Source organism: Hyperoodon ampullatus (assembly GCF_949752795.1).
Source record: "Hyperoodon ampullatus genome assembly, chromosome: 4".
In the NCBI taxonomy this organism is placed as follows: Eukaryota; Metazoa; Chordata; class Mammalia; order Artiodactyla; family Ziphiidae; genus Hyperoodon; species Hyperoodon ampullatus.
This window is the reverse complement of record NC_136917.1, coordinates 99,352,175-99,377,870: the sequence shown is the minus strand read 5'-3', so window position 1 is coordinate 99,377,870 and position 25,696 is coordinate 99,352,175. Positions and strand designations below refer to the sequence as shown.

General features: G+C 36.7%; 1 protein-coding gene across 16 annotated transcripts in view; it reads right to left on the bottom strand.

Annotated features, from left to right (window-relative positions):
- MCTP1 (multiple C2 and transmembrane domain containing 1) overlaps nucleotides 1-25,696 on the bottom strand; it is a gene marked incomplete at both ends in the record, with an annotated part of 539,514 nt that overhangs the window by 345,626 nt on the left and 168,192 nt on the right. For 12 of the 16 annotated variants that reach the window (XM_079702746.1, XM_079702748.1, XM_079702747.1 and 9 more), the window contains one exon: nucleotides 9,056-9,112. The exons of the other annotated variants lie outside the window; for them this stretch is intronic. In XM_079702746.1, coding sequence (XP_079558872.1) covers nucleotides 9,056-9,112 — 57 coding nt within the window. Of the gene's footprint in view, nucleotides 1-9,055; nucleotides 9,113-25,696 lie in introns of those variants that run through there. 16 annotated transcript variants of the gene reach the window in all.

Here is a 25,696-nt window from a genome sequence, read left to right as displayed (position 1 = left end):
AATAAGCAGCCAAATCAGGCACAATCTTTGCTGGTTCTTATCTAAAAGAAAGAGGGTAGACTAGATTACCTGGTGCCATCTGTATCTGGGCTATCTCCTAAGGGGACCTTCCACCTGGAGAGGTAGAGAACCCTGAACCTTGAGTGCTGCTGCCTGGGTGTGGCCGCCCAGCTTCTGAAGGAGCCACGGAGCAAGGCAATGGGGCAGGGAACTTGCAGCACATCACTACTTTGATGACAAAAGTACAGTTATTAGTACAGAGCATCGTTCAGTACTTGTTTCCATTTGTTTGGTTAAATGATTTGAATTGATGTGTATGTTGTTCCCAATACAATAATTTGCATTGATGGAGTTTTCTGTCAGTTTGATGTAATGCATTTATTTTGAGGATCTAGAAAGTTGGAGGGGGTGGAAAATATAACCAGTTTTAGATGTGCACGAGTGGTTAAATGTGGACCCGTCTCTGTAATTACAAATGCATTTGCATTGCCAAGTGAATAGAATCAAGGTAAACTATCAGGTGTTAGGAAAAGCATCTATGGAGAATCTGTGGGTAAAAAAAAATGCCCTTCCAAAAAAATATGATAAAAACTGTTTAGTGGCCAAAAGGAAATTAGGACAAACAAGTTGATTTATGCTGTGCACAATTAAAATTTTAATACGAAGTGAAAATCCAATGCACCACTTGAATACTAAATTCAGATAGTGATGCTCTCACTAATTGATACAGTAAAAAGACTACAGCGTTTCATGTTAGAACTCCAGGTCCAGCTTGGCTCTGTTGGGAGCTGGGTGTATATAACCTTGGAAAAGTCATTTAATTTGCTTGTGCCAGAATATTTTTCATTTGCAAATTAAAGGAATTGAGCTAGTTTATTTTAAGGTACCTTCTAATTCCAAAAGTCTGTGAATATGAATTACATGCTGCTCAGGTAAAGGAAGGAATCACAGAAACTTTACAGGTGGTACAGCATGTTGAACTAATTTGACTTATTAGATAAAATAACACTGTACTTTTTAGATAAAATTGATGTTTAGTTTTTAGTTTACTTTTTCTTTAATTTTTATTTAAAAACTTCAATTAAAATAGAAAATATAACAGCAATCTTTCGTGAAAACTTACGAAAAATAATAGACAATGAGGAAGAGGTCCAGGTACAACGAAGAAAGTATTTTAATGCAGCAAATATAGTTTTCAGACCTTAGTTGATTTCTAAAAACATTATATTAGTGCCTGTTATATAAATATCACCCAAATGGGACCTCTTTGCACCTGCCATGTAGGACCCAAGAACAAAACTATGTTTCCAATAGATTTGTTTCCATTGTCTCAAACTTGCATATATTTTTGACCCTATTCAGTTGTGTTTGATCAAATATTTTTACTGGAAAATTTTCTGTGTTTTACTCCCTTGGAAAACTTGAAACAATAACCACCTTAATACTGTCTCTTGAAAGCAACCTAAGAAGTCATATTCCTGTTGATATCAGTGGCTTCCTGGAAGTAATCTAGACATCTTTGGAACTGCAATATAGTTTTCAAAAACTCTTGAACATTAATATACCATGTAATTTATCAATGATTTAAAACAGGTAATAATGCTACAAAGTCTTCTTATGTCTGGTGTATGGATGATTCTTTGTAGCTATTTACACATTTAGAATACACATTTGCCATGAGATATTCCATTCATCCATCCATCATTCATTTAATTAATTATCTATCTGACTAACCTCACTGTGTGTGTGGGGGGGTGTGTGTCTGTCTGTCTGTCTCTCTCTCTATATATAGCATAAGCATTTATCAAACTCCAGGCATGGGCTTAGCAAAAGCTCTCTAGTCACTTTGGCTAGATAACCGTGGAAGTTTCAGAATTGATTTCAATATTCACAGCAACCACTGAATTGAAAATGAAAAGAAAAAATAATACAAGAATCCTATCCTGTAATAATTCCTAGTCTTTGGAAAATGTGAGAGGCGCTACAGGATGAATCCTTCATTTGAGGGATGTTGAACCTGAGGGCCAGACTCTATGATGCAGAATGCAGGTCTACTGTTGGCCAGGTTAACACTTTCCACTGATTGCTGACTTGGAACATGCTATTTCTAAGGTAGGAAAATCACCTCCAGAAAACAGCCACAGGAATCAAATGCATTTCAAATAACACAAGACACCTGTACACCAAAAAATAGAACACCCTTGAACAGTGAACATATGCTATGTGTTTAGGACCAGGGAAAAGAAAATCCATCCAAAAATTTTTTGATGATTAGGACTTTTTTTCTTTTCTTTTTTTGTTTTGTTTTTAATGACTGCTTTGGGTCAAGGACAAATACGTAAATTTCACAATAGATTGCTCCCACTGTCTAAAACTTGTATATATTTTATTTTTGATCAAATGTTTGTACAGTTTTCTCTGTGTTTTCCCCCACTGGAAAACTTGAAACAATAACCACCTTAATACCCTCTTTCAAAATCTGCAGCATTTCCTAACCCAAGCCCTTAGTCACCATCCTCATTTTGGAAACCATCCTTTACAACTGACTGACTATGCCAAATCAACTTTGGTTCTCAGACCTCTTATCTGAGCTCTCTAATGAAATTTTGTGGAAAAACAAAGCTTCTGTTCCAAGATGGAAAGAAGTCTATACTTTTGTAAATAAGCATTTTTAAATGATTTTTTAAAATACCTTTCTTTTCTTTGATATGCTGCTTCAATTGTTCTTCTGAATTTTTATTGTTTCCCACAATAAATTTTAAAATAGTCAAACTTTGAAAATTCCCATTAATTTAGGTATTCACATTTATTTTGACCTTTTAATTTTATTGCTTAATTTCTCTCTCTGCATATGTATAATGTATATTAATTATATATGTATATATCTGCTTTAATTTAGCTTTTGAATCAAGGGAGTAAAGTAATTATGGTTCCTAAGTGTAATTAAAGAATCTCTAACATGATACAGTGGGAAAGGTCTGTGGCAAAAAATGACTTATAGGCATGTCAGTTTCACACTGAAAACCATCAGATGATGAAGTATGAGATGAACTGAGGTAAATCCTTTTACATCTCATACTTCATTCCCTTGTGCCCACAAGCTCAGTAACAGTCTGGTCCTAATCCAGTCTCAGGTACATGAGTCATGACTCGAAGCAGATCTGGATATGCCCCAGTTTATCCCTATCATCCATCCATGTGTCCATCCAGCCATCTTGCCAGAAAGCCTTACTGAGGCTCTACTATGTGTTAGACACTGTGCTAGCACTGAGGGTATAAAACATCGTGAAGCAAGTTCTTGTTTGTGAGACCTAAGGAAACAAGAAGGTTTGAAAATTACCTAAGAACTTCAAGCATAATTTGTGGACTCTCTGGAGAAGGTAGATCAAAATGGATCTAGTCGCACAACAGACCTAAAATCCTTCTACCATTCATTCAGTGTGCTCCTTCCCCCAAATGACTTTCGTCAGGAAATGTTTAGGGAGTGTACAAAGAAAAGGAGACATGACATTAACCCTCCCTCAAAACATACAAATTCCCACAAGTTTTCCTAGGACTGTTGACTATGTGTACATCGAGAGCTGTTTCTCTCTCTCAAAAAAAAGAAATCTTTTCACATCACCAAAGACTACGATCACCTAGGAGAACTCAGTTACGTCTGCTCATTCCAGATGCATTTTGCATTATTACTAGCCTCATTCTACATGAATTCTCAAATAACTTCCATTTATTTCTGGCTAATAAAGGCCTGGGTTTCACAACAAATGAGAATGTTCGAGTCCTGAAAATGTTCGAGTCCTGAAAATGATTAAATGTAGTAACATTTAAGATATTTCTTTTCCTCTCTGTAGCACTTTACAAGAGTCACTTCATATTACTGGGATCAAGGGATTCAAACTGGGGGCAGCACAGAATGTAGTTAAGAATCTTGGCCTTGAAGTCTGACTACCTAGGTTCAACTCTGATCATTCTACTACCATTTGTGTGATGTTGGGATAAGTCACTTAATTTATGCTTCAGTTTCCTCATCTGTGAAAAGGGAACAATAATAATAGTGCCCAAATTTCATAAGGTAGTTTTAAGAAATAAATTAGACAGTTCATTAAAAGATACAGTATTATACAGTCTGATTTACATGTTAGCCATTATTATTATTTTCATCTTGGAGAGAAACACTCATGGAGTGAGGGATTTGGAACCTGACTTGTTACATTTGGGTATGCTGTAAATTGCCATGAATAACTATTACTAATCCATCCCACTAGTGAAATGACTCAAGTAAAGGGAGACCAAGTGACTAATTTTGAGTACCTCTACTAAATTAAGATGGAATTAAAACCCAACAAACCATTTCCAAAGCTTTCCTACTTGGGTTTCTCTCAAGGGGGTATTCATTACCAGTCTTGGCACTTATACCAATGGCACATCTATGGACTCTGCAACTGAGTTGAAAGTGCTTCACCCTCCTTGATGTGCATAGGGTTATTAACCAATATTTACGAAGTACCTGCAGGATGTGTGGGATGGTCGTCTAGCACGAAAGTTGTCTTCTCAACTTTGTAGATTGGAAAACAAAATCAAAAGAAGACATGGGCTTCCCTGTCAGCTCCAAAACCACAGGAGGGGTCAAGAGTACAAAGAAATACTGCTTCTCCCACCACCCATCCTGTAGCCCAGATCTCTGTCCCTCAGACCACACACAATCTCACTGCACTTACATTTAGCAAAGTTTTTAAACTATTTATCTCATCTGTTTTCCTTTATCTCCTAATAGTTATAAAGCAGATTCATGTAGTCCTTGGAATCAAAATTAACATGAATTTTATTACAAAGCAGGGCTAGAATTTATTCATGAGATAGGATGATGTTAAATTCCACTTATTTATTGAAGCTATAAATTGGAGCACAGCAAATGAAGATACGGTATATATCTTTCACAAGAGTTACATTTTTTTTTTTTTTTTTTTTTTTTTTTTTTTTTTTGCGGTATGCGGGCCTCTCGCTGTTGTGGCCTCTCCCGTTGCGGAGCACAGGCTCCGGACGCGCAGGCTCAGCGGCCATGGCTCACAGGCCCAGCCGCTCCGCGGCATGTGGGATCCTCCCAGACCGGGGCACGAACCCATGTCCCCTGCATCGGCAGGCAGACTCTCAACCACTGCGCCACCAGGGAAGCCCTACATTTTTTATTAAAGGAAATGGTAACCATATTTTGAATTCTTAGGAGTAAGATATAACCCTTATTAATATCACCAACACAAAAAAATCTTTTAATTAACCTGCCTTCTAATTTTAGTGTTAAGAGGCTTTAAAGAAAAATTTTCTTTATGAATCTAATTTGTTCATTAGTATACTAGGATATATGTCATTAACTTTTATAATTATTAAAGGTCATGGTTCTCCCATCTCATCTCTCTGAAAAATAGTGTTCCATAAAAATAAAATAGCCAGATCAATTCTAACAGAAATGGCTGTAAGTTAGTTTGTTTTTTTAAATTTTCCTAATCTCTTTTTAAGGGTAAGTTTTTGGGGAATCTCTTTTTTCTAACTACTTTCAACAAGCATCAAAACAATCTACAATGCTAACTATAATTTTAAAAGCTACAAAATCTACCCCCATTCATTATGCACGTTTACTCTCATGATTCAACTCTGCAGAGTAAGGGCTTGAACACTTCTACTGTGGCAATAGCTAAGAGATTCCAAGAGTCATATGCTATAGTTTGATAATCACTCCACCAATCCATGCTCCATTAAACTATATCCAATGAGAATTCTCAGCCCACAAAACCTGTAGACAGGGCAATATGACTTCTCTGAAACATTCTCTGGGGATATAGTTTCCTATAAGGATGTTCATCAATACTGAAAATAGTATTTATCTTTTAAAAAACTCTTTACAGTAGGAAACAGCTAATCTTCTGATCAATTTCTAGCTAACCTGGGAGAAAAAAAAATCCAGGTTTAGATACTAGCTGAGTGAAATTAAGCACCTTCCTTAAGCGTTCTGGACCTTAATTCTCTTCTTTGTGAAATAAGAAGATATGAGATGACATCTAAGTTCCCTTCCAAATATATAATTCTGTGTATCTTACTTGGTGATAGTGATATTTATAAGCTCTGTGGAGTTCACAGAGCTTATGGTGAGTGATCCTCGTAACTGATTTTCAGAAGTAGGTAGGGGAGTGATCACTGTGTATTTTACCCAGTGAGTGTGCTGCTTTTGATATCCAGTAGGATTCACTAGGGACCCTAGATCTAAAGCATAATCCAGAAAGATTTAGTTCTCAGGAGTCAGAAAGACTACTTTATAAAATAATTTCTTCCTACTCTGTAGTTCCTCATCGTGAACCCTTCAAACATAGCCTTACTTAAAATAGAAATATTTTAAAAGGAAAAAAAAGTCATGTTATGTGCTTCTGCTGATGCTGCCCCTAATTGTGTCTTGATTTTAGGTTGAAGATAAAATGTAATCGCCACTTGATAAATATCTTTTGAGTGAGGATGAGCTTCCTCCAGCTCTTTGAAAGTTTTAAACAGCACTTGAGGCTTAGGTAAAATTGGGTTTTTATTTTTCTTTTTGCAGCTTACCTTTGCATACTATTTTTATATAGGTTGGAAATTAACAAGTAAAATAGTTTACAAAAAGAGAGAAAAAGGAGACCCTTATTACTAAAAATAAGTATTCTGAATCCAGAGTGGAATTCTGAGTATCTCTGATGTCTTGCCAGTACCTTTACTTCAAGAAGACACAAAAACAATTCCTCAAAAATATGTATAAAACTTTACAGTTAGGGTTTCCCTGGCGGCGCAGTAGTTAAGAATCCATGTGCCAATGAAGGGGACACGGGTTCGAGCCCTGGTCCGGGAAGATCCCACATGCCACGGAGCAACTCGTGAGCCACAACTACTGAGCCCGTGCTCTAGAGCTCATGCTCCACAACAAGAGAAGCCACCGCAATGAAAAGCCTGCACACCGCAACAAAGAGCAGCCCCCGCTCACTGCAACTAGAAAGCCCGTGCGCAGCAACGGAGACCCAACGCAGCCATAAATAAATAAATAAATAAACTTTACAGTTAACAAAATACTACAACAGATGTGATATTTCATCTTTGCAACAATTCTGTAAGGTAGATAAGCTTGTCCCAACCAAGCTCCCAATTATTCTTCATCTCAGAGGTCAAGGAATTAATTGATTAACTGAAATCTAAAAGGTTATCTAAAAGACTCATTTTTGTCATTATATCTAACCTCTTCCTGACCTTATTTCTCATCAAAACCATCATGAGAGGTGAGAAATAAAAGCACTACACTATTTGGTCTGTTCACTTTCCTTCTCTCTCTCTGCCCATTACCCACACTCCTCCTGGAAGGGCAAAGAAGCAGGAAAACAGCCAAAGGATGGAGAAAACAGAAAGAAAGGAGGAGAAACAATAATCTAATCAGGTACCTACCAGTTGGCTGTACAATGTCATAAAAAATTAAGTCTACAATTGAAACAGAGCATATTATCAAATCTTGATTTTACAACATTTTATCGGTCTGAGTTTTCATATATAACAACAGTTTGGATGGCCATTATATTCCATATTTAAGAATCTGAAACGGTGCAAATTGCAATAAGATATGCTTTTGTCTTGATGTAGATGTATTACATTCTATCTTTTTATTGACATTTAATAATCCACATATAGCATAAGAAAAAAGTCTCAGGCAGAATACTTAACTCATCAGAACAGCCCCATCCCTGCCCTGGCAAAAAAGCAGAGTTTTATACATATCAAGCATCAGGATATTCTATTCATAACATCTCATATTCTAATCTTTTGGGACATGTGCCTTTTCACTATGCAAGGTCCCAAAGGCTCTCAAAGTGCTAAGTCATTTTCTTTAAAGTTTTCCTCTTCTAATTCAGAATATTGCCTTCAAATATGTTTGGAAGTTGAACTAATTTTAATTTCCCCTTCACAGAAGAGGAAAACTACATGCCTTCCCTTTAACCTTTGTAAAACTTGAGCTATTGAGTATATATCTAATGGAAAATAATCTCCAAGCTGTAGTTAGAATCTAGCAATTTTGTAGTGGGCATAATTTTGAATAGAAATGAAACGATCTCTAAGCATGATAGTGGTTCAATTAAAAAAAAGTATCGTAATGCCAACTGTCCTTAAACATACAAAACCCCTCAATTCAGCAACGTCTCACAAATTCACAGCTATAGCTCTCACAATCAAATTAACCTTTTCTACCTCCAAAGAATTCAAAGGACTTAAATATGATTTTCCAAAGTGATGTGACACCAGACACACCTTTAGCTCTGATTTGATGTAATTTCTTTAATCAATAAAAACCAAGACAACATTCCTGTCTTCCACCCCAACCTTTCTGCAGCAAGCTTCGAGAATTTGAAAAGCAAACCTCTTGTTCACTTCTCTAGCCACAGATTTCTCCATCCATACAACGTATATGTGTCTCCAACAACTGAGGAAATGGACTTGTGACAAACTCATACACATTTTGAAACAAACAGAGCCAAAGTTTAAAAATATGATGGCCTTTCACTTAAAATAAAAAGCCTAAGCAAGAGGTGCTACTTTTCAACTTTCAACTTTTTCTAAAAATTACTAAGACTTTTTTTTGTAATGGAGAAACATAGTTGTTGAGCTATGATTATTTAGAATAAAAATCCAAGTATAATCGTATGAATTTTATGCATTCACGTTTCACCTTCAACCAAGACAACAGAGTAGCAAAAAGAAAAAAAATAATTCTGGTACAACTTAATCCTTAAGAAAAAAACAACATAAAGCTACTATAATCTTTCCACATCTCAGGCACTATATTTTTCATTAAAAATTATCATACAAGCAGTATCAATCTAATAAGTATCTCACAAATGGATTGTACCATACATCTAAAATTATTTGCATGAGAATCTCAAAGCCACTGTCAAGACCCTGTGAGAAGGCATTTTCTGAGGCAAGATCACATACTACAACTGCCACATTAATTCAAGGCTGCCACAATACAATGAGTGAACCAAAATATAACACTTACCTTATTATAAATAACTGGCAAATGACAGACACTTTTCAGCTTGCAGCTATACAGCATAGTTGATTAGAAACAAACAAAACATCTTTCACTCCAGTGACAGAACTGCATCTTCAGACTTGGCTTTCTTTACTGAATCCCGGCAAGAGAGGCTGTTCTCCTCCAAGGGCTAGTAGCAGCCTCTTCGCAGATAGCACTTGCTGCTCTAAAAGGCAGCGACTTAGAATGAAAGTAAGAGGAACCCGTGATGTTTAAACACCGTTGCTTCACATTCACAGGATATGACTCAACTCTCTCTCAAACCAGTAGGGGCAGTTTCCCCTCATAAAACTTAGATTGCGTAACAAACATCACATTTGGGGGCCTCAAATGTTAAGAAACTAAAACTGAAAATTTTCACCCGCTAAATCATACGTGCATTTTTAGTCAACTTCTTCCCTGTGGCACAAGCCGCAAATGGGAATTCGAATAGCATGGCACAAAGAAAAACTACCCTGCTTGCTCTCCACCGTGAATCAGTATAATGTTATTAAATGTGTGTGAACTTGCCAACACCCCTCTGACAGAGATACAAAAAGAGGCACACTAAAGTCACTAATGTTCCGTCAGTGCAAACACAGTGTAGGATAAAACTCTATTTTAACATGCAAGAAGTAGCAATTCCACAAAACACAATAGAATCTTCTTCACTAAGTAGAGAATGGAAATAGATCTTCGTGGTTTGCTGTCGCTGATTCCCACAGAACTCCTGTCCTACGCTGTCATTACCGTGTGATGCGAGCTCTACCTACCTCTCCAACTCAGAGCCTTCCTTTATCTGTTTCGTGAACATTTCTAAAGAAACATGACTAATGACACAACTTCTCTAGTAACTGCGGCAATTTTCTGTGCTTTTCCCACCTCCCAATACCTCTTAACTCTGAGCTGTACTAAGCTTAATCACACATTGAATTATTACGTTTCGACATCTCAGTCAATAAACATTATAGACATAGATCCTTGGAGAAAAATCTACTACATAAATTCAGTTGCCATCACCAACAGCAAGGACAAAAAACTGAAAACACACATGTCAATAATAGCAAATACACTGAAACCATCTAGACCAGGACTGTTCAGTAGAAATATAAGGTGAGCCACATATGTAATTTTAAACATTTTAGTCATCACATTAAAGAAGGGAAAAGAAACATGTAAACTTAATTTTAATAATGTTTATCTTAATATATCTAAAATATTATCATTTCAACCTATAATCAATATAAAATTAATTAAATATTTTATAATTTTTGTACTAGTCTTGGAAAGCTAATGTGTATTTTACATTTATACTACATTTTAATTTGAACTAGCTACATCTGAGTACTCAATGGCCAGTACATGGCTAGTGGCTACCATATTGCTTCAGCATAGGTCTAGAGTTTCGGGTTCATTCTTAGTCCTCAGTTGCAGTTCAAATGCTCTCTCTTCAGAGAAGGCTTCCCTTACCACCTTACCTGAAACGACCTTCCCCAATTACTTTGCATCTCATGATCCTTTACATTTCCTTCACAGCCTGGAATTTTCTTCTTTATTTGTTTGTTTACTTACTTATAGTCTGTGGGCCCTAACAAGAATGTAAGAAACCTGAGGGCAGGGATCTTGTAGTCAGTATTTCATCCCCAGCCCCTGGCATGGTGATCAGTCCATAGCAAAATTTAATAAACGTTGTTTAATAAATGAATAAATAAAATACAGAAGTTGTATTATGGATTGGCAAATAGTAGAATATTAAGAAATGTGATTTAAGACCAAGTATCTATCATGTCGTTGATACAATCTATCATTGTCACTGAATATTTAGCAAATATATTGGGTAACACTTTCCTAAATTGAAAAACTATCTCTTTTTCATAATGTTAATGATCCTCAATCTATAACATACTTTCTTTTCACACACAATATTATATAGAAACTATATACTTGTTTCATTACTCTAGCAAAGATTTTGAAAGATACTTATAAGAATCCTTTGGTCCTTATGACATAAATCTAGATACCATTAGTAAATCTATTTATCTGCTACTCACAAAAACATAAAATATTATCTATAAGACATTTGTAGTGACAATTATATATTTGCCTGAGCAGCAACGTGCCTCCTCCTTCTACTAGTATCATAATCCTGATTTTTATCTAGCAAATCGCCTATTCCTCCCTCCCTCTCAATCCATGTGGCTTACATCATGCTGACCTAGCCCCAGAAGTGGGCATGTGACCCAGGCCTGACTGACCAGTGTAAGCTATCCACAGAGCTGCAGTGATAGGGTCAAGGATGGGCACATGACCCAAGCTGGTCCAGTGAGAGGCAACCCTTACACTTTTGCTGACATTGGGAGAGAGGTTGTAAAGTTTGTAGAATGTAAGTCTGGAACTTCTGTTTGACATATTTGCTACCACATGAAGTGAGGTTGTCTGAAAATGAGGCCAATCAAAAAAAAGCCAAAGTTGAAGATGAGAAAGGCAGATTCTGGACAACACTACTGTAGTTCCTAGATCTGGCCATTCATTAAGTTGCATCTGCTCTCTGCTGTAATGAGAGATGTTCTAGAATATTCACTGCAGAATTTTTTATAATAGTAAAAAAACTGGAAACTTTGCAATGGGCCATGCACAATGGAAGGGTTAAATAAATAATGAGTTATCTATACTAAGGAATATTATGTAGCTAATAAAAAAACAGGCTATCTAGATGCACTGACATGAAAGCTCCCTAAAAGACATTACAGGAAATAACATGTTGCAGAAAAATACATTATCCCAGTTCTGGGTACATGAATTTTTATATACAAAGTCATAGAAAAGGGTCTGGATGAGTGCACACCAATTGTGGACAAGTGGTTATGTCTGGGAAAGAGATTCGAAATAAGAGGGTGATGGGGAACAAGGAGAGAGCCAATAATTTTGCTTAGTTTATTACCTATTGCATAAATCTCATAAAATTAAAATGAATTTGTGTATTCCTTAGGTAATCTGAAAAGAACACGTTACTCTTTAAAATAAAATAACAACTGGATATTTTATATTTCTCACTGTACTACATCATTCTCACTCTGAGTGGACTACTCTTGTTATTTCCTTAAAACAATGTAACAGAAGTGAAAGTGCTCTTCTCTACCCCACTCTTTCCATTCTTTACCAGCCCAAATTTATGTATTGTCTACCTTTTCAGTGTGGCTAAAAGATATGTTGAGAGAGACAAAGACAGGACAGAGACAGACAGGAATAGACAGCAAGCTACAAGAGAGTCTCCAGTGCACCTTCTAAGATTGGCTAAGGTCTTTGATTTTTTTTTTCTCTTGGCCTCCTGAAAGCACTTTTATTGACTTCATAAAAATACAGCTTGGATTTATTCAACTGTCAACATATCAACAGCCAAATATTTATAATAATAATCTTTATATTAATTTAGATGGTCTTGGATCACAGTAAATAAACCGGCCTATTATCAGCTCACTGAAAGGCTTCTGGTCTCTGAATTGGGCACAACTGCTGTCCTAATTAACAGAAACTCTAAACCTTTGTTGTTTTTATTGGCTTGATCTAGTCCTCAGAAATCTTCACATTATCTTAGGTACCACCTCCTGCTTTTATATTCCCCTAGATTTCCACAGTATTCCCTCTTTAAAAATCACACAGCTAAAGATGCTCAGAGTGTGAGACAGGAGTCAGGGCCCTTTTTTTTTTTTTTTTTTTATGTGGTACGCGGGCCTCTCACTGCTGTGGCCTCTCCCATTGCGGAGCACAGGCTCTGGACGCACAGGCTCAGCGGCCATGGCTCACGGGCCCAGCCACTCCACAGCATGTGGGATCCTCGTGGACCGGGGCACGAACCCGCGTCCCCTGCATCGGCAGGCGGACTCTCAACCACTGCGCCACCAGGGAAGCCCAAGGGCCCTTTTGATGCTTAGTAAAGCTAAGCAGAATTGGAATTTACACAGTGCTGACAGACTGATGTGTTTGTTAACAGTGAGTACTGCTCTATTTTATTCTCAAAGACCACTTATCCTGGTAACTTAAACCTCCTACAGAGTCTGTTGACCTTCTCCTCCCATTATCCTTGCCTCCAATGAAAATCTTAACATTATGCCAAATTTGCTTCAGATTTCCTGGAAGAAATAAAACATAGCAGATACAATGGAAGCCACCATATGCCCCTGCCTATTCTATCTCCTTCCATTCCCTCCTAAGGTAAACACTCTATAGGATTATCTTTCATCATCCCCATACATCTTTTTATATTTTATTAATATAAAAATTTATATTATATATATATAAATAATATTATATATATATATATAAATTTATATTATACATATATCTATATAATATATATATTATGTTTTATATATGTGTTTATCCATAAACAAGATACTGATTTGCATGTTTTAAGCTTCAAAAAATGGTATCATGGTATATAGATGCTTTGGGTTTTTGGTTTTTTTTGCATAGCATTACCTTGAGGTTTCATGTAGTTCTACATAGTTTATTCTTTTTAACTGCTATATAGCATCCCAATCCATGCATCCATTCACCTGTTGGTAAACTTAGGTTGTCTTTAATTTATTGCTATTATTAAACTACTCTAATTCTTGTACATGTGCAAGAATTTCTCTCAAGGTGAATAACAGGGGATAGAATTGTAGGGTTAACGGATATACACAACTGCAACTTTACTGGAAATTGCCAAACTGCATCCCAACATAATTAGACTAATTTACAATTCAACCAGCAGTGTATGAGAGTCTTCCTTGCACTAGATTCCTAGAAACAATATCCACAGTACTGATATTCCAGACTCTGACATTTTTGCCATTTGTTTGCGACTGGTATAGTATCTCAGTGTTTAAACTATGGTTTCCCTGATTACTACTGAAGTTGAGCATCTTATCTAATTATTATTGGCCTTTTCCCTATTGGGTTGTTTGTCTTTCTTTTACTTATTTTTGGGAAGGTCTTTCTATATTACAGTTCAGCTCCTTTGTCAATTATATGAGCTATAGATATCATCCTTCAGTGTGTGGTTTGTTTTATCATTGTTCACAATATCTTTTGTGGTTCATTATTTTAAAATTTTATGGTTTTTTAATTTAAAACTTTATTTTTTCCAGTTATTTGTCTATATTTCTTGAGTCAAAATTATGGTGAAAATTAAGTGTTCCTCAGTCATGATTCCTGAAGCATTTCCAAAAATAATGGCAGACTGCATATCTAAAGAGGATCTGAGATCTCCTATTTCCAATGAGTTCAGTTCATCAATTGCTGAGTACCTGCTATGTGCCCCACATTGTGCACACACATGAAGCAATCTGTATCATCAAGAAATATGGAGTCTAACTGAGGAAAGAAAACTTAGGAGCAGATGATGAAGATGGTGAAATGGAGAAATAACTCTGTGCCAGAGATTGTGCTAATTCATTACTTAATTTAGGACTGGTTTAAGTAAGATGGAGTAAATGTTATTGTAAGAGATATATACAAGATGCTATTAGGCAGAGAGAAGAGAATATGTTATTACCTTGCACCCCAAAGATTATTCAAAAGATTACCTTGCACCCCAAAAGATTATTATTACCTTGCACCCAAAGATTATATCAAGTAGTCAAATTTGAGGTAAAAGAGACCTGTGAGATATAGGAGGATCTACAACTGACATTTCTCTTTTCTCAAGCAAATCCATTTTCCGAAATAGGTCACTCATAAATTAATCCTAATTTATTTAGAAGATTAATAGGAATTAAGGGGCAGGTTATTCACTGGAAAAAAATGCTTCCTTGGGAAGCTAATTCCTTTTTATGATCAGTAATCCAATTACATAATGACCTTTTCTCCATTCATGAAAGTTAAAAAACAAAAAAGCCAGTAGTTCTTAGGAATCATAACAAATGGCAAATCTTCCTGTATCTGATTATTCATAATTTGTAATACTGAAGTTAAAAATAAGCTCTTATTCCTTAAAGAAATTCCATGGTAAATACATCTATAAACAAAACATCCATATTTATCACTTTTGTAAATACAATGTTCATAGTATGTTTCTTTCAGTGTAGGTAGTATCTAGAGCATTTTAAAAAGTATAGAATATGAAAGTACTTAATATTCTTCACCCAGGAGGAAGAAAGGACTCGAGCTAGAAATAGAGAAAGGTGGCCAGCAGCATCACATATTTCCTCTGCAAAGATTAAGGGTATCCTACTTCCTTGAAGCTATCAGCTTTACACTTCAGTCTTCTATCACTGGAACCCTCTAGGACTTAACAAACTCAAATGTGTTTTCAATTTGTCACTTGGGGGTGACAGTAAAATGAATCTGGAAAAGAGAAAATAAGACTGCCCTTTGAGAATTAACCTTTGAAATAAAAATATAGTAGGTCAGAGCACATAGATAAATAAAGGCAAGTTTAATTGTCAGAATGATATAAACTCAAACGCCTGAAGGCGTGTGCATTACCAGTAGGTAATGCATCAATGTCGTGGACCTGGTGGGGACCTGCGTGCATGGACTGAAGGGCAGTACTCCAGCCTCATCTGCAGGGGACAGTCTGTGCTCAGCTCCAGAGAACTGACCCCATGTGGGAAGGGCCCAGGAAGGCTAGATCTCTGGATTTTTCAAATATTTTTTCCAATTTTTCTGGTTATGTGAATACTCCTGATTTTTAAATCTTAGCCTCTATATAGTATGAGACAAATTAAAGCTTTTGAAGGTCAGATGTACCCATGGAACAGCCAGTCTTGGATCCTCAGACCTGACAATAATCTATTAAACATACTGATTCTGCCAGTAGAAAAACATGGTCCAGACAAGGAAATAGGTGCAAAGCAATCTCAGAAGCAAGCATAGGGCATGGCCATTCAAATGCTGGGCGAGGGTGCTCTGGGCTGGTGGCATGTCCCTTATTATTATAAATCTGCGTCTAATTCCATTACACCCATCAGTCTGAGAATGAACTGTCTTCTGATGCCATGCTCACCAAACTACTTTCTGATTAGAATTTGGTACCCTGTTTACATGACTTTAGGGAGAACTTGCTGGAAATTTGAGGAAATTAAGGAGCAACTCAGCAGTTATGTCTCCCATTATAAATTAATAAGTTGGCAGGCTGGTTAGTGGTGGCCTGCCTACAGGCACAGAAAGGGCTGGGTGGGGACACGAGCCACCAGACCCCAGCAGTTTCACTTCTCATTGTAAATGGAAACATTGGCATTCTGATTCTGTACATTAGTCATATGAGCTTTGTTAATATGAGCCCAGCTCTGGGGGACAAATGGGCTCTGGAACTGCTGACGAGTGTGGTTTCTGGGCCCACAAGGCTTTGTGCCAGACCATGGATAGTGGCAAATGCCCTAACACAAGTCCACCCTGCAAGGCCTCCTGGGAGCTTAAGTAATTTATCTTACAACCTCACTTACCCTCACTCTGCCCCCATGGCCATACCTTTCAAAGGATTCCTATCTGATTCTATGAAGGTCCAGAAGTGACCTAGAAGTGTGAAGTAAAGAAATCAAAGAGAAAACCCAATGAACACAGACAGAATGCCCACAGAAATGAAAATACATATCTGCAATCATCAGCGCTAGGAAGCAGATATTGTGCTATGTGCTTGCTAAAGACCATCCCATGAAATCCTCAGAAACTCTGTGAAGCTAGTACTATTTTTGGTAATTATTTTACAAAGGAGGAAATGGAGGCTTAAGGAGCTTAAGTAACCTGACCACATTTACACAGCTAACGAGTAGCGGAGTTGGGATTAGAATCCACACCTTTAAACACTATGCTCTTGTTGTCTGTATACTTTATTTCACTTCACTGTTTTTAACACCAAACATGTACTGTGTACTTATTATATGCCAGGCACCATTCCAAGTACTTTACCAATATTAACTAATTTCTTTCTCATGATAACCATATGAAGTGGGCACTAAAATATCCTTATTCTGATAAGGAAACTGAGGCAAAGAGAAGTTATGTAACTTGCCCAAGATTATACAGCCCCGTAAGTGGCATAACCAGGATTCAAACATAGGCAGTCTGGCTCCAATGTCCACGCTTTCAGTCTTGTGCTACTCTTACAATGTTTCCTTGGAAGAAATGATGAAGATTCAAATTTCAAATGTTAATTTCTATACTATTGTAAGTGCAATTTTTCAGGAGGATAGATAGAAACACAAGGGGAAAAATTTATGCCATATCGTTTCTCTTTACTATATACCAATTAGAAAAACTGCAATTCTTCTATATTTGATAATTATGAAGTAAGTAACCACCATAAAATATTACAGGCCTAGATACAATTATTCTTAGGAGATATATCCAAGGAGGGTGACAAATTTAATTCTATACCTTTTTTTCCTCAGTATTGCAGAGGAAATTAAAGGAATACTTTTTATATCTGCATTTATAAATTCTGGGAAGTAAAGATTGGAATACTTTTGAGAAATCTAAGATGAATCAAATATTCCAGAGTTTAATTTAAAGGTCATTTTCTCTTAGAAATTGAGGAAGCTTAATTTCAGAATAAAAGTGCATTGAACATAAAGAAATTGATGTGGACACATCTGACTTTAAACCACACTTTCTGTTAAACTGAAAATGGAACTTTCAGATCCATAAATTGCCAACTTTTATTAAAAATAATACTTTGGAATAGATTTGGTGAAAAATAACACCTTCTGACTCATGTAGTAAATGTGAAGGGAACTTTTCTATTTAAATAGTGAGAAAAGGCCTTCATTGGTTGCTATACCACTTAATCCAATTTAGACCCTCCCAGACAGGGTCTACAAAGTTAACTCAATCCTGAATTCAGAAGATCTGTTTAAGTGTGGGATATGTTGCATTCCCCTACGGTCTCTGGTGTTTGATTAAGTTTATAAACTCTTTCCAGAAACTGTCATCTTGGGAGATAGAGCATGCTTCTGAACCAGCTCATAAACTGGCACTCAACAAAAAGAGACAATACCTATAATGCTTTCTTTCTTTCAGTTCTCTCTTCTCTGAAACAGTCCAACCATCTTTGCTTACACAATTCACATAGTCTGGTCATCAAAACATAGCTTACTCCCCTAGCAGTACTGCTTCCCTAGTTTTATACCTGAGAATTCTCAACACAGCCCACACTCAGCCCGTCTCCTGGGGCCCCTTCATACTTCTCTTCTCATTCTCTTGCTACTTCCATTCTTCCTTGCATTGTCTCCATTTCATAAAACCATTTTAGGAATTTTAAAGTCATTTTTGAGGCAATATTCCATGGTTGTTAAAAGAGTAGGTTTTAAAAATCTGACTACTTTATCAGGGCAGCACCAGTCTTGGAACTCCCTGGCCTCCACAGCCAGCCACCTGGCAACCCAGCCCTTCCCACCAGCAGGTCAGCAACAGCCCCAAGACCACCCCCCAGGGCTGTGGAGCTAGATGCACTGGGATTTGGCCGTGCCCACCAGGTCAGCAGCCACTGCATAAGGCAGTCCTAGCAGCCAACCAGGCTGGGGGCCAGCCTTGCCTACCAGCACACTACAGCAGTCGGCCCTGACACAACAGAAAGGCCCACACAGCCCACATGGGTGGTACCCCTAAAGCATATAGATCTGGTGACCAGAGGGGAATGTGCAACTGGACCCCACAGGACATCTCCTACATAAGGCCACTTCTCCAAGATGAGGAAATGTAAATGACCTACCTAATACATAGAGACAAGGCAGAGGATAAAGCAGAGAATCAGGCAAAATGGAGACAGAGCAATATGTTCCAAATGAAGTACCAAGACAAAACCTCAGAAAAACAAAACCAAACAAAACAAAACGAGGTGGAGATAAGCCACCTGTTTCATAAAGAGTTCCAGGTAATGATCAAAAATATTCTCAACAAAGAGAATATTTCAAGAGAAGAGATGAACACAGTGAGAAGTTTAACAAAAAGTTAGAAAATATAAAGAAGATCCAAACAGAGCTGAAGAATACAATAACTTAAATAAAAAATACACTAGAAAGAATCAACAGTAGATTCGATGATAGAAAGGAATGGATCAGTGAACTGGAAGACTGAGTAGTGAAAATCATCCAAGCTGAACAGAAAAAAAAAAATTTTTTTTTAATGAGGATAGTTTGCAAGACCACTGGGGCAACATAAAGTGTACAAGATTTGCATTATACTCCCAGAAGGAGTAGAGAGACAGAAAGGAGCAGAGAACTTTTTTTTTGTTAACATCTTTTTTGGAGTATAATTGCTTTACAATGGTGTGTTAGTTTCTGCTTTATAAGAAAGTGAATCAGCTATACGTACAGGGAACTTATTGAATAAAAGCTGAAAACCTCCCTAACCAGGGAAAGGAAACAGACATCTAGGAAGCACACAGAGTCCCAAACAAGATGAACCCAAGGAAGTTCACACCAAAACACATTATAATTTAAATGGCAAAAATTAAAGATAGAGAGAGAATCTTAAAAACAGGAAAAGGAAAGCAACTAGTTATGTACAAGAGAATTTCCATAAGACAATCAGCTGACTTTTTAGAGAAACTTTGCAGGCCAGAAGGAAGTGGCACAATATATCAAAGTGATGAAAGGAAAAAAATCTACAACTAAGAATACACCACCTGGCAAGGTTATCATTCAGATTTGAAGGAGAGATAAAAAGTTTTATAGATAAGCAAAAGCTAAAAGAGTTCAGCACCACTAAATCAGGTATTCAAGAAATGTTAAGGGGACTTCTCTAAGGAGAAAAGAAAACATCACAACTAGAAATATAAAAATTACAAAAGGAAAAATCTCATTGGTAAAGGCAAACATGCAGTAAAGGTAGTTGATCAACTGGTTAAAAGACAAAAATAGTAAAGTCATCCATATCCACAATAAGTAGTTAAAGAATACACAAAACAAAGAGATGTAAAACATGATGTCAAAAACATTAAATATGGGGGTGATGAGTAAAAATACAGATTGTTAGAATGTGTTTGAACTTAAGAGATCATCAACTTAAAATAATCATTTATATATAGAGGTGTTATATATGAACTTAGTGGTAACCACAACTTAAAAATCTAGAATAGATACACACAAAAAAGAGAAAGGAATCCAAACATAACACTAAAGATGGTTATTAAATCACAAGTGAAGAGAGCAAAAGAAGAACAAAGGAAAAAAAAAAGAACTACAGAACACCCAGAATACAATTAATAAAATGTCAACAAGGGGCCTCCCTGGTGGCGCAGTGGTTGAGAGTCCGCCTGCCGATGCAGGGGATACGGGTTCGTGCCCCGGTCTGGGAGGATCCCATATGCCGTGGAGCGGCTGGGCCCGTGAGCCATGGCTGCTGAGCCTGCGCATCCGGAGCCTGTGCTCCGCAACGGGAGAGGCCACAACAGTGAGAGGCCCGCGTACCACAAAAAAAAAAAAAAAAAAAAAAAAAAATGTCAACAAGTACATACCTATCAATAATTACTTTAAATGTAAGTAGACTAAATGCTCCATTCAAAAGACATAAAGTGGCTGAATGGGTAAAAATCCAAGACCCATATATATGCTGCTTACAAGAGACTCACTTCCAATCTAAAGACACACAGACTGAAAGTGAGGAGATGGAAAAGTGTCTTCCATGTAAATGGAAATGAAAGGAAATCTGGGGTATTAATATCAATATCAGATAAAACAGACTTTAAAAAAAAAACACTGTAACAAGAGGCAAAGAAGGACATTACATAATGATCAAGGGACCAGTCCAAGAAGAAGATATAACAACTGTAAATATAAAGGCACCCAACATAGGAACACCTAAATACATAAAGTAAATATTAACAGACATAAAGGAAGAAATTGACAGTAACACAATAATAGTAGGGGACTTTAACACCTCACTTGTATCAATGGACAGACCATTCAGACAGAAAATCAACCAGGAAACACTGACCTTAAACAACACATTAGATCAGATGGACTTAATAAATATATATTTATATTTCATGCAAAGGCAGCAGAATACACACTCTTTTCAAATGCACATGGAAAATTCTCTAGGATAGATCACATGCTAGGACATGAAACAAGTCTCAATAATTTAAGAAGACTGAAATCATATCAAGCATCTTTTATAACCACGGGTATGAGGCTAGAAACCAACTACAAGAAAAAAACTACAAATAACACAAACAACTGAAGGCTAACCAATATGCTATTAAATAACCAATGGGTCAGGGAATAAATCAAAGAGGAAATAAAAAAAAATATCTGGAGACAAATGAAAATAAAAACACAATGGTCCAAAGTCTATGGATGTAGCAAGAGCAGTTCCAAGAGGGAAGTTTACAGTGATACAAGCCTACCTCAGGAAAAAAGAAAAATGTTAAATAAACTAAACTTACACCTAAAGAAACTAGAAAAAAGAAGAAGAAAAGCCAAAGCTAGTAGAAGAAAAGAAATCATAAAGAACAAAATAAAATAGAAATTAAAAAAAAGATCAATGAAACTAAGAGTTGGTTCTTTGAAAAGATAAGCAAAATTGGTATATCATAAGCCAGATTCATCCAGAAAAAAAGAGAGAGGACCCTAATAAATAAAATCAGAAATGAAAGAAGAAAAGTTACAACCAACCACAGAAATAGAGGGATCATAAGAGATTACTATGAACGATTACCCACCAACACAGTGGACAACATAGAAGAAATGGATAAATTCCTAGAAACGTACACTCTCCCAAGAGTGTACTGAATCAGAAAGAAAGAGGAAATATGAAGAGATTAACTGCCAGTAATGAAACTGAATCAGTAAAAAAAAAAAGAACTCCCAACAAAAAGAATCCAGGACCAGATTGATTCACAGGTGAGTTCTACCAAAGATTTTTTAAAAAGTTAACACCCAGCCTTCTCAAACTATTGCAAAAAATTGAAGAGGAAAGACTACTTCTATAAGGCCAACATTCCCTCATTCTACAAGGCCAGCATTACTCAGATACCAAAACCAGACAAACATACCACCAAAAAACAAAAAAAAAAGAGCTGGAAAATACAATTCCCAGCGGAAGGACTATGCGTTAATGAAGAAACTGGCAGCATGAGCCTGGCTAAATTTCTTAATTGTTATGTGCCAGTGATTGCTATGTGCCTCTTGCTTTCCCCTTTTTGGGTGTGTCTACAGCACTTTACCTATGCCTGTCCTGCCATTGAAAGTTGGGTGTTGTGAGGAATGGGGGAAATAGGGAAATGTTGGTCAAAGTGTACAAAGTTTGTACAAAGTTTCATTTATACATGATGAATAAGCTCTGGGAATCTAGTGTACAGCATGGTGACTATAGTTAATAATACTATATTGTATACTTGAAATTTGCGAAAAGAGTACATCTTAAATGTTCTCACCACACATGAAAGAAATAACTATGTGAGGCAATTGATATGTTAATAAGCTTGATTGTGATATCACTTTACAATGTATACATATATAAAACATCATATTGTACACCATTAAATACATATAATTTCTACTTGTCAATTATACATCACTAAAGCTAAAAAGAAAAGAAAAAAAGTTGGGCATGGTGGGGCAGATAACTTGTCTCTTATGTTCACAGTTCCTCAGATTTAAGAGCTGTGCTTAAAGAACTACACTGAAGGAGTCGACTCTTCATCAGGATCTTAAATGATAAAAAAAAAACTAGTGGATGTTTAGAGTTGAGAGTCTTGGGGAAGAAGATGAGTACATTTGGCATGTGAAGAGGATGTGAGCTGTAGCCACATGGTAGATTATGGAAGATTGTATTTTCTAAAGAGGCACAAAAAAATCTCTCCCTTTGCACATGCTCTTCTCGCAAAGGAACTGACACTCCTCCCATCAAGAGATGATAAGAGACTTCTTGACCTTAAGCAGGATTGTGACTACAGCAGAAGTGATGCTATATGACTTCTGAGGGTAGCTCATAAAAGCTGGTACACAGTCCATCTGGTTCTCTTGTGGGCTTGCTCTCAGAACCCAGTCACCATACCACAGGAAGGCCAAGTACCCCATGCAGAGGCCCATATGGAGAAATGCTAGGCCTATAGCCTCAGCTGAGCTCCCTGCCAATGGCCAGCACCAACTTTCCAGGTGTTTGCATAAACCATCTTGAAAGTGGATCCTCTAGCCCCCAGCTGAGTGATACTGCATGGAGCAGAGACAATCTGCTCTTACCAAGCCCTGCTCAAATTACCTGTCAATGAACAAAATAAATGGCTGATGTTGTCTTAAGCCACTAAGTTTTGGGGTAGTGTGTTATGCAGCAAAGTACAACTGGAGTACCCTCTGTTTTCGCTGCTTGCTGTCTTCTATTTCTCCTCATTCCATATAAATTTTCTAGAAGATAAAGCTGATCAAGTTATGTCCCAGACCTTTCTCTTTTTTCCCATTTGGATCTCTGCCACTAAACTGTAATCACCTCAAGATCATGAATGATTTCTTATCTTTATAGAAACATTAAACATTTACTGAATAAATCAATTATCAAAATATTTTGTTCCTGGATCTTTAATAGGATCTATAATGGAGTCCTGACTGATAACATGCAAATTACACAAAATTGAATTACCAAATTAATAATACTGATATCCCTTTAATGAATTGAAGGAAAAAACTTAAAGAATTAATCCACTTTCAAATGTTAAAACAGTTTGTACATATAAACTGAGAGACATCCCTGATGAAAATAACTTGTGACTAAGAAAATATGAAATGTTATGAAAATCACTAACATTTCTTCATAAGCAGATCATACACTGTTTTGCCTAAACCTTAATAATCTGGTTTTGGTAAGTACTGAACTATAAATACAAACATAGTTCTGCTTTATCACCTAATGTATGGAAATATAAGCAATTCTCAACGTCTTAAGCGTAACATTTGCTATTACCATTTCTGAGACTTTCTAAATTTTCTGTTAACACTATATACTGTATGTATTTTTTCTAAATATTCCTTTATTCTTTCTGTAATAAACAACCACTCCCAAATTACCTCTGTAAAAAAAATTCTTGGTATGTGCACTTTTTTTTCTTTGCCTCTTACTGATTAGTTCTTCCCAAGGCAGACTATTTTCCTTTTATTATCTATGTTAGATTTTTATACATTTCCTCCAAGAAGTTTAAGATGTTTGGCATACAGAGGTGTTTTTGTTTTCGTTTGTTTGTTTTAATGAACAGCTTCCAGACATTGCAATAGCAAAGAACAACAAAATTAGGAGGAAAAGATCACAGAGCAAGGGACAGAGTAACAAGGTCAGAAGTGAAGCAGAGTTGGTTTATTTGTAGAGCAGTGAGAACTCAGGGAATTGTGAAAATAACTGCGTCCAACCCACTTTCAACTTTATAGTGCTACCCTTGGGAAAAGAAGGTGTCCTGATCTCTCATCTTTACTTTGCTTCTGCCAGTCTCATACTTGTGTCAAGATAACTGACTAGAAATTGAGGTGTCATCCCTGCTCTTTGTACCTTATGCTGGATTTGGGCAAGGATTTGGGCAGCCTGAAGTCAGTGACTCTATTTGACTTTCCCTATCTTTAAACTCATTGAAGAAATGAATTGATACACCACGTTAGTGGGGTGGTGGGGGAGTGGTGACTGTGTTTGAAATAAGGGGAGGCACAGAGTGCTATGGGTTCCTTGCCCTGAAGGTTGACAAGACCTCCAAGGGGAAGACTGTGACACTTACAGAAGTGAGGGCCTCAAGACACTCTCTGAACGGGGACTAAGAGTTAGAACTAAGTTGACTTAAGGACAGTGAAGACATATGGGCAAGGACACATTTAAAAATTCCACATCTTCAGCTAAACAAAACTAGAAGAGCACATGCCAGTGTTCCATCTGTGACACACAAGAGTATTCAATATTTCCATTGTGGATATTGTGACTTCTTGAGAGAAATTTTTGATAGGAGGAAAAAAAGCAAAGTATTTCAACAGCTTCTTTAAGAGGGAACTGATGACCCCATTATAGCTGGTGGACAAAACACCAAAGAACGTTTTCATTCTCAAGCAGGCTAAATGGAGACTCTTAAATGCTTATTCAGTTGGATACAGCTATACATTTACAAAAGGAATAAACCTCTTACAACCAGTATAGCTTCGGTTGGTAACAACAGAGAAACTTCCAAGAGGAGTCATTACAGGTTACTCAGCTTCTGCCTTGCTGAGAGCCTTAGAAGTAGAGAAGGAAAAGGAGGAAAGACACAGAGTGCATGTGAAGCAAGAAAGAAAAGTGAGAAGGGGAAAAGCAAAGAGTTATTTCAAAATTTCCTTGAGAAAATGTGTCTGCTTTAAAAGAGTTTCCATAAATGGAAGAAGCTCTCATTCTTACAGCATGCTAAAGCACAAAAGCTTTTAGCATCTTTCAGAGCTACATGAAATAAATGGGAGCAGAACTTCAGGAACAAAAGCTAAATACCATAAAAGGCCTGAAACACCTTTTCTTATAAAGGGCAGGATTTTAGTTGTGAAGTCTTTTCATGAATATTAAATGGGGAGAAACAGAAAGAATCAGCTGAATTTTCAAAATAGCTCTCAACCCATCAATGAATATATCAGTCAAAAATATATATTATATACGATATTGTTCTAAGTGGCTCTACTGGGAGCCCCTGCTACACAATGTTGTGTGATT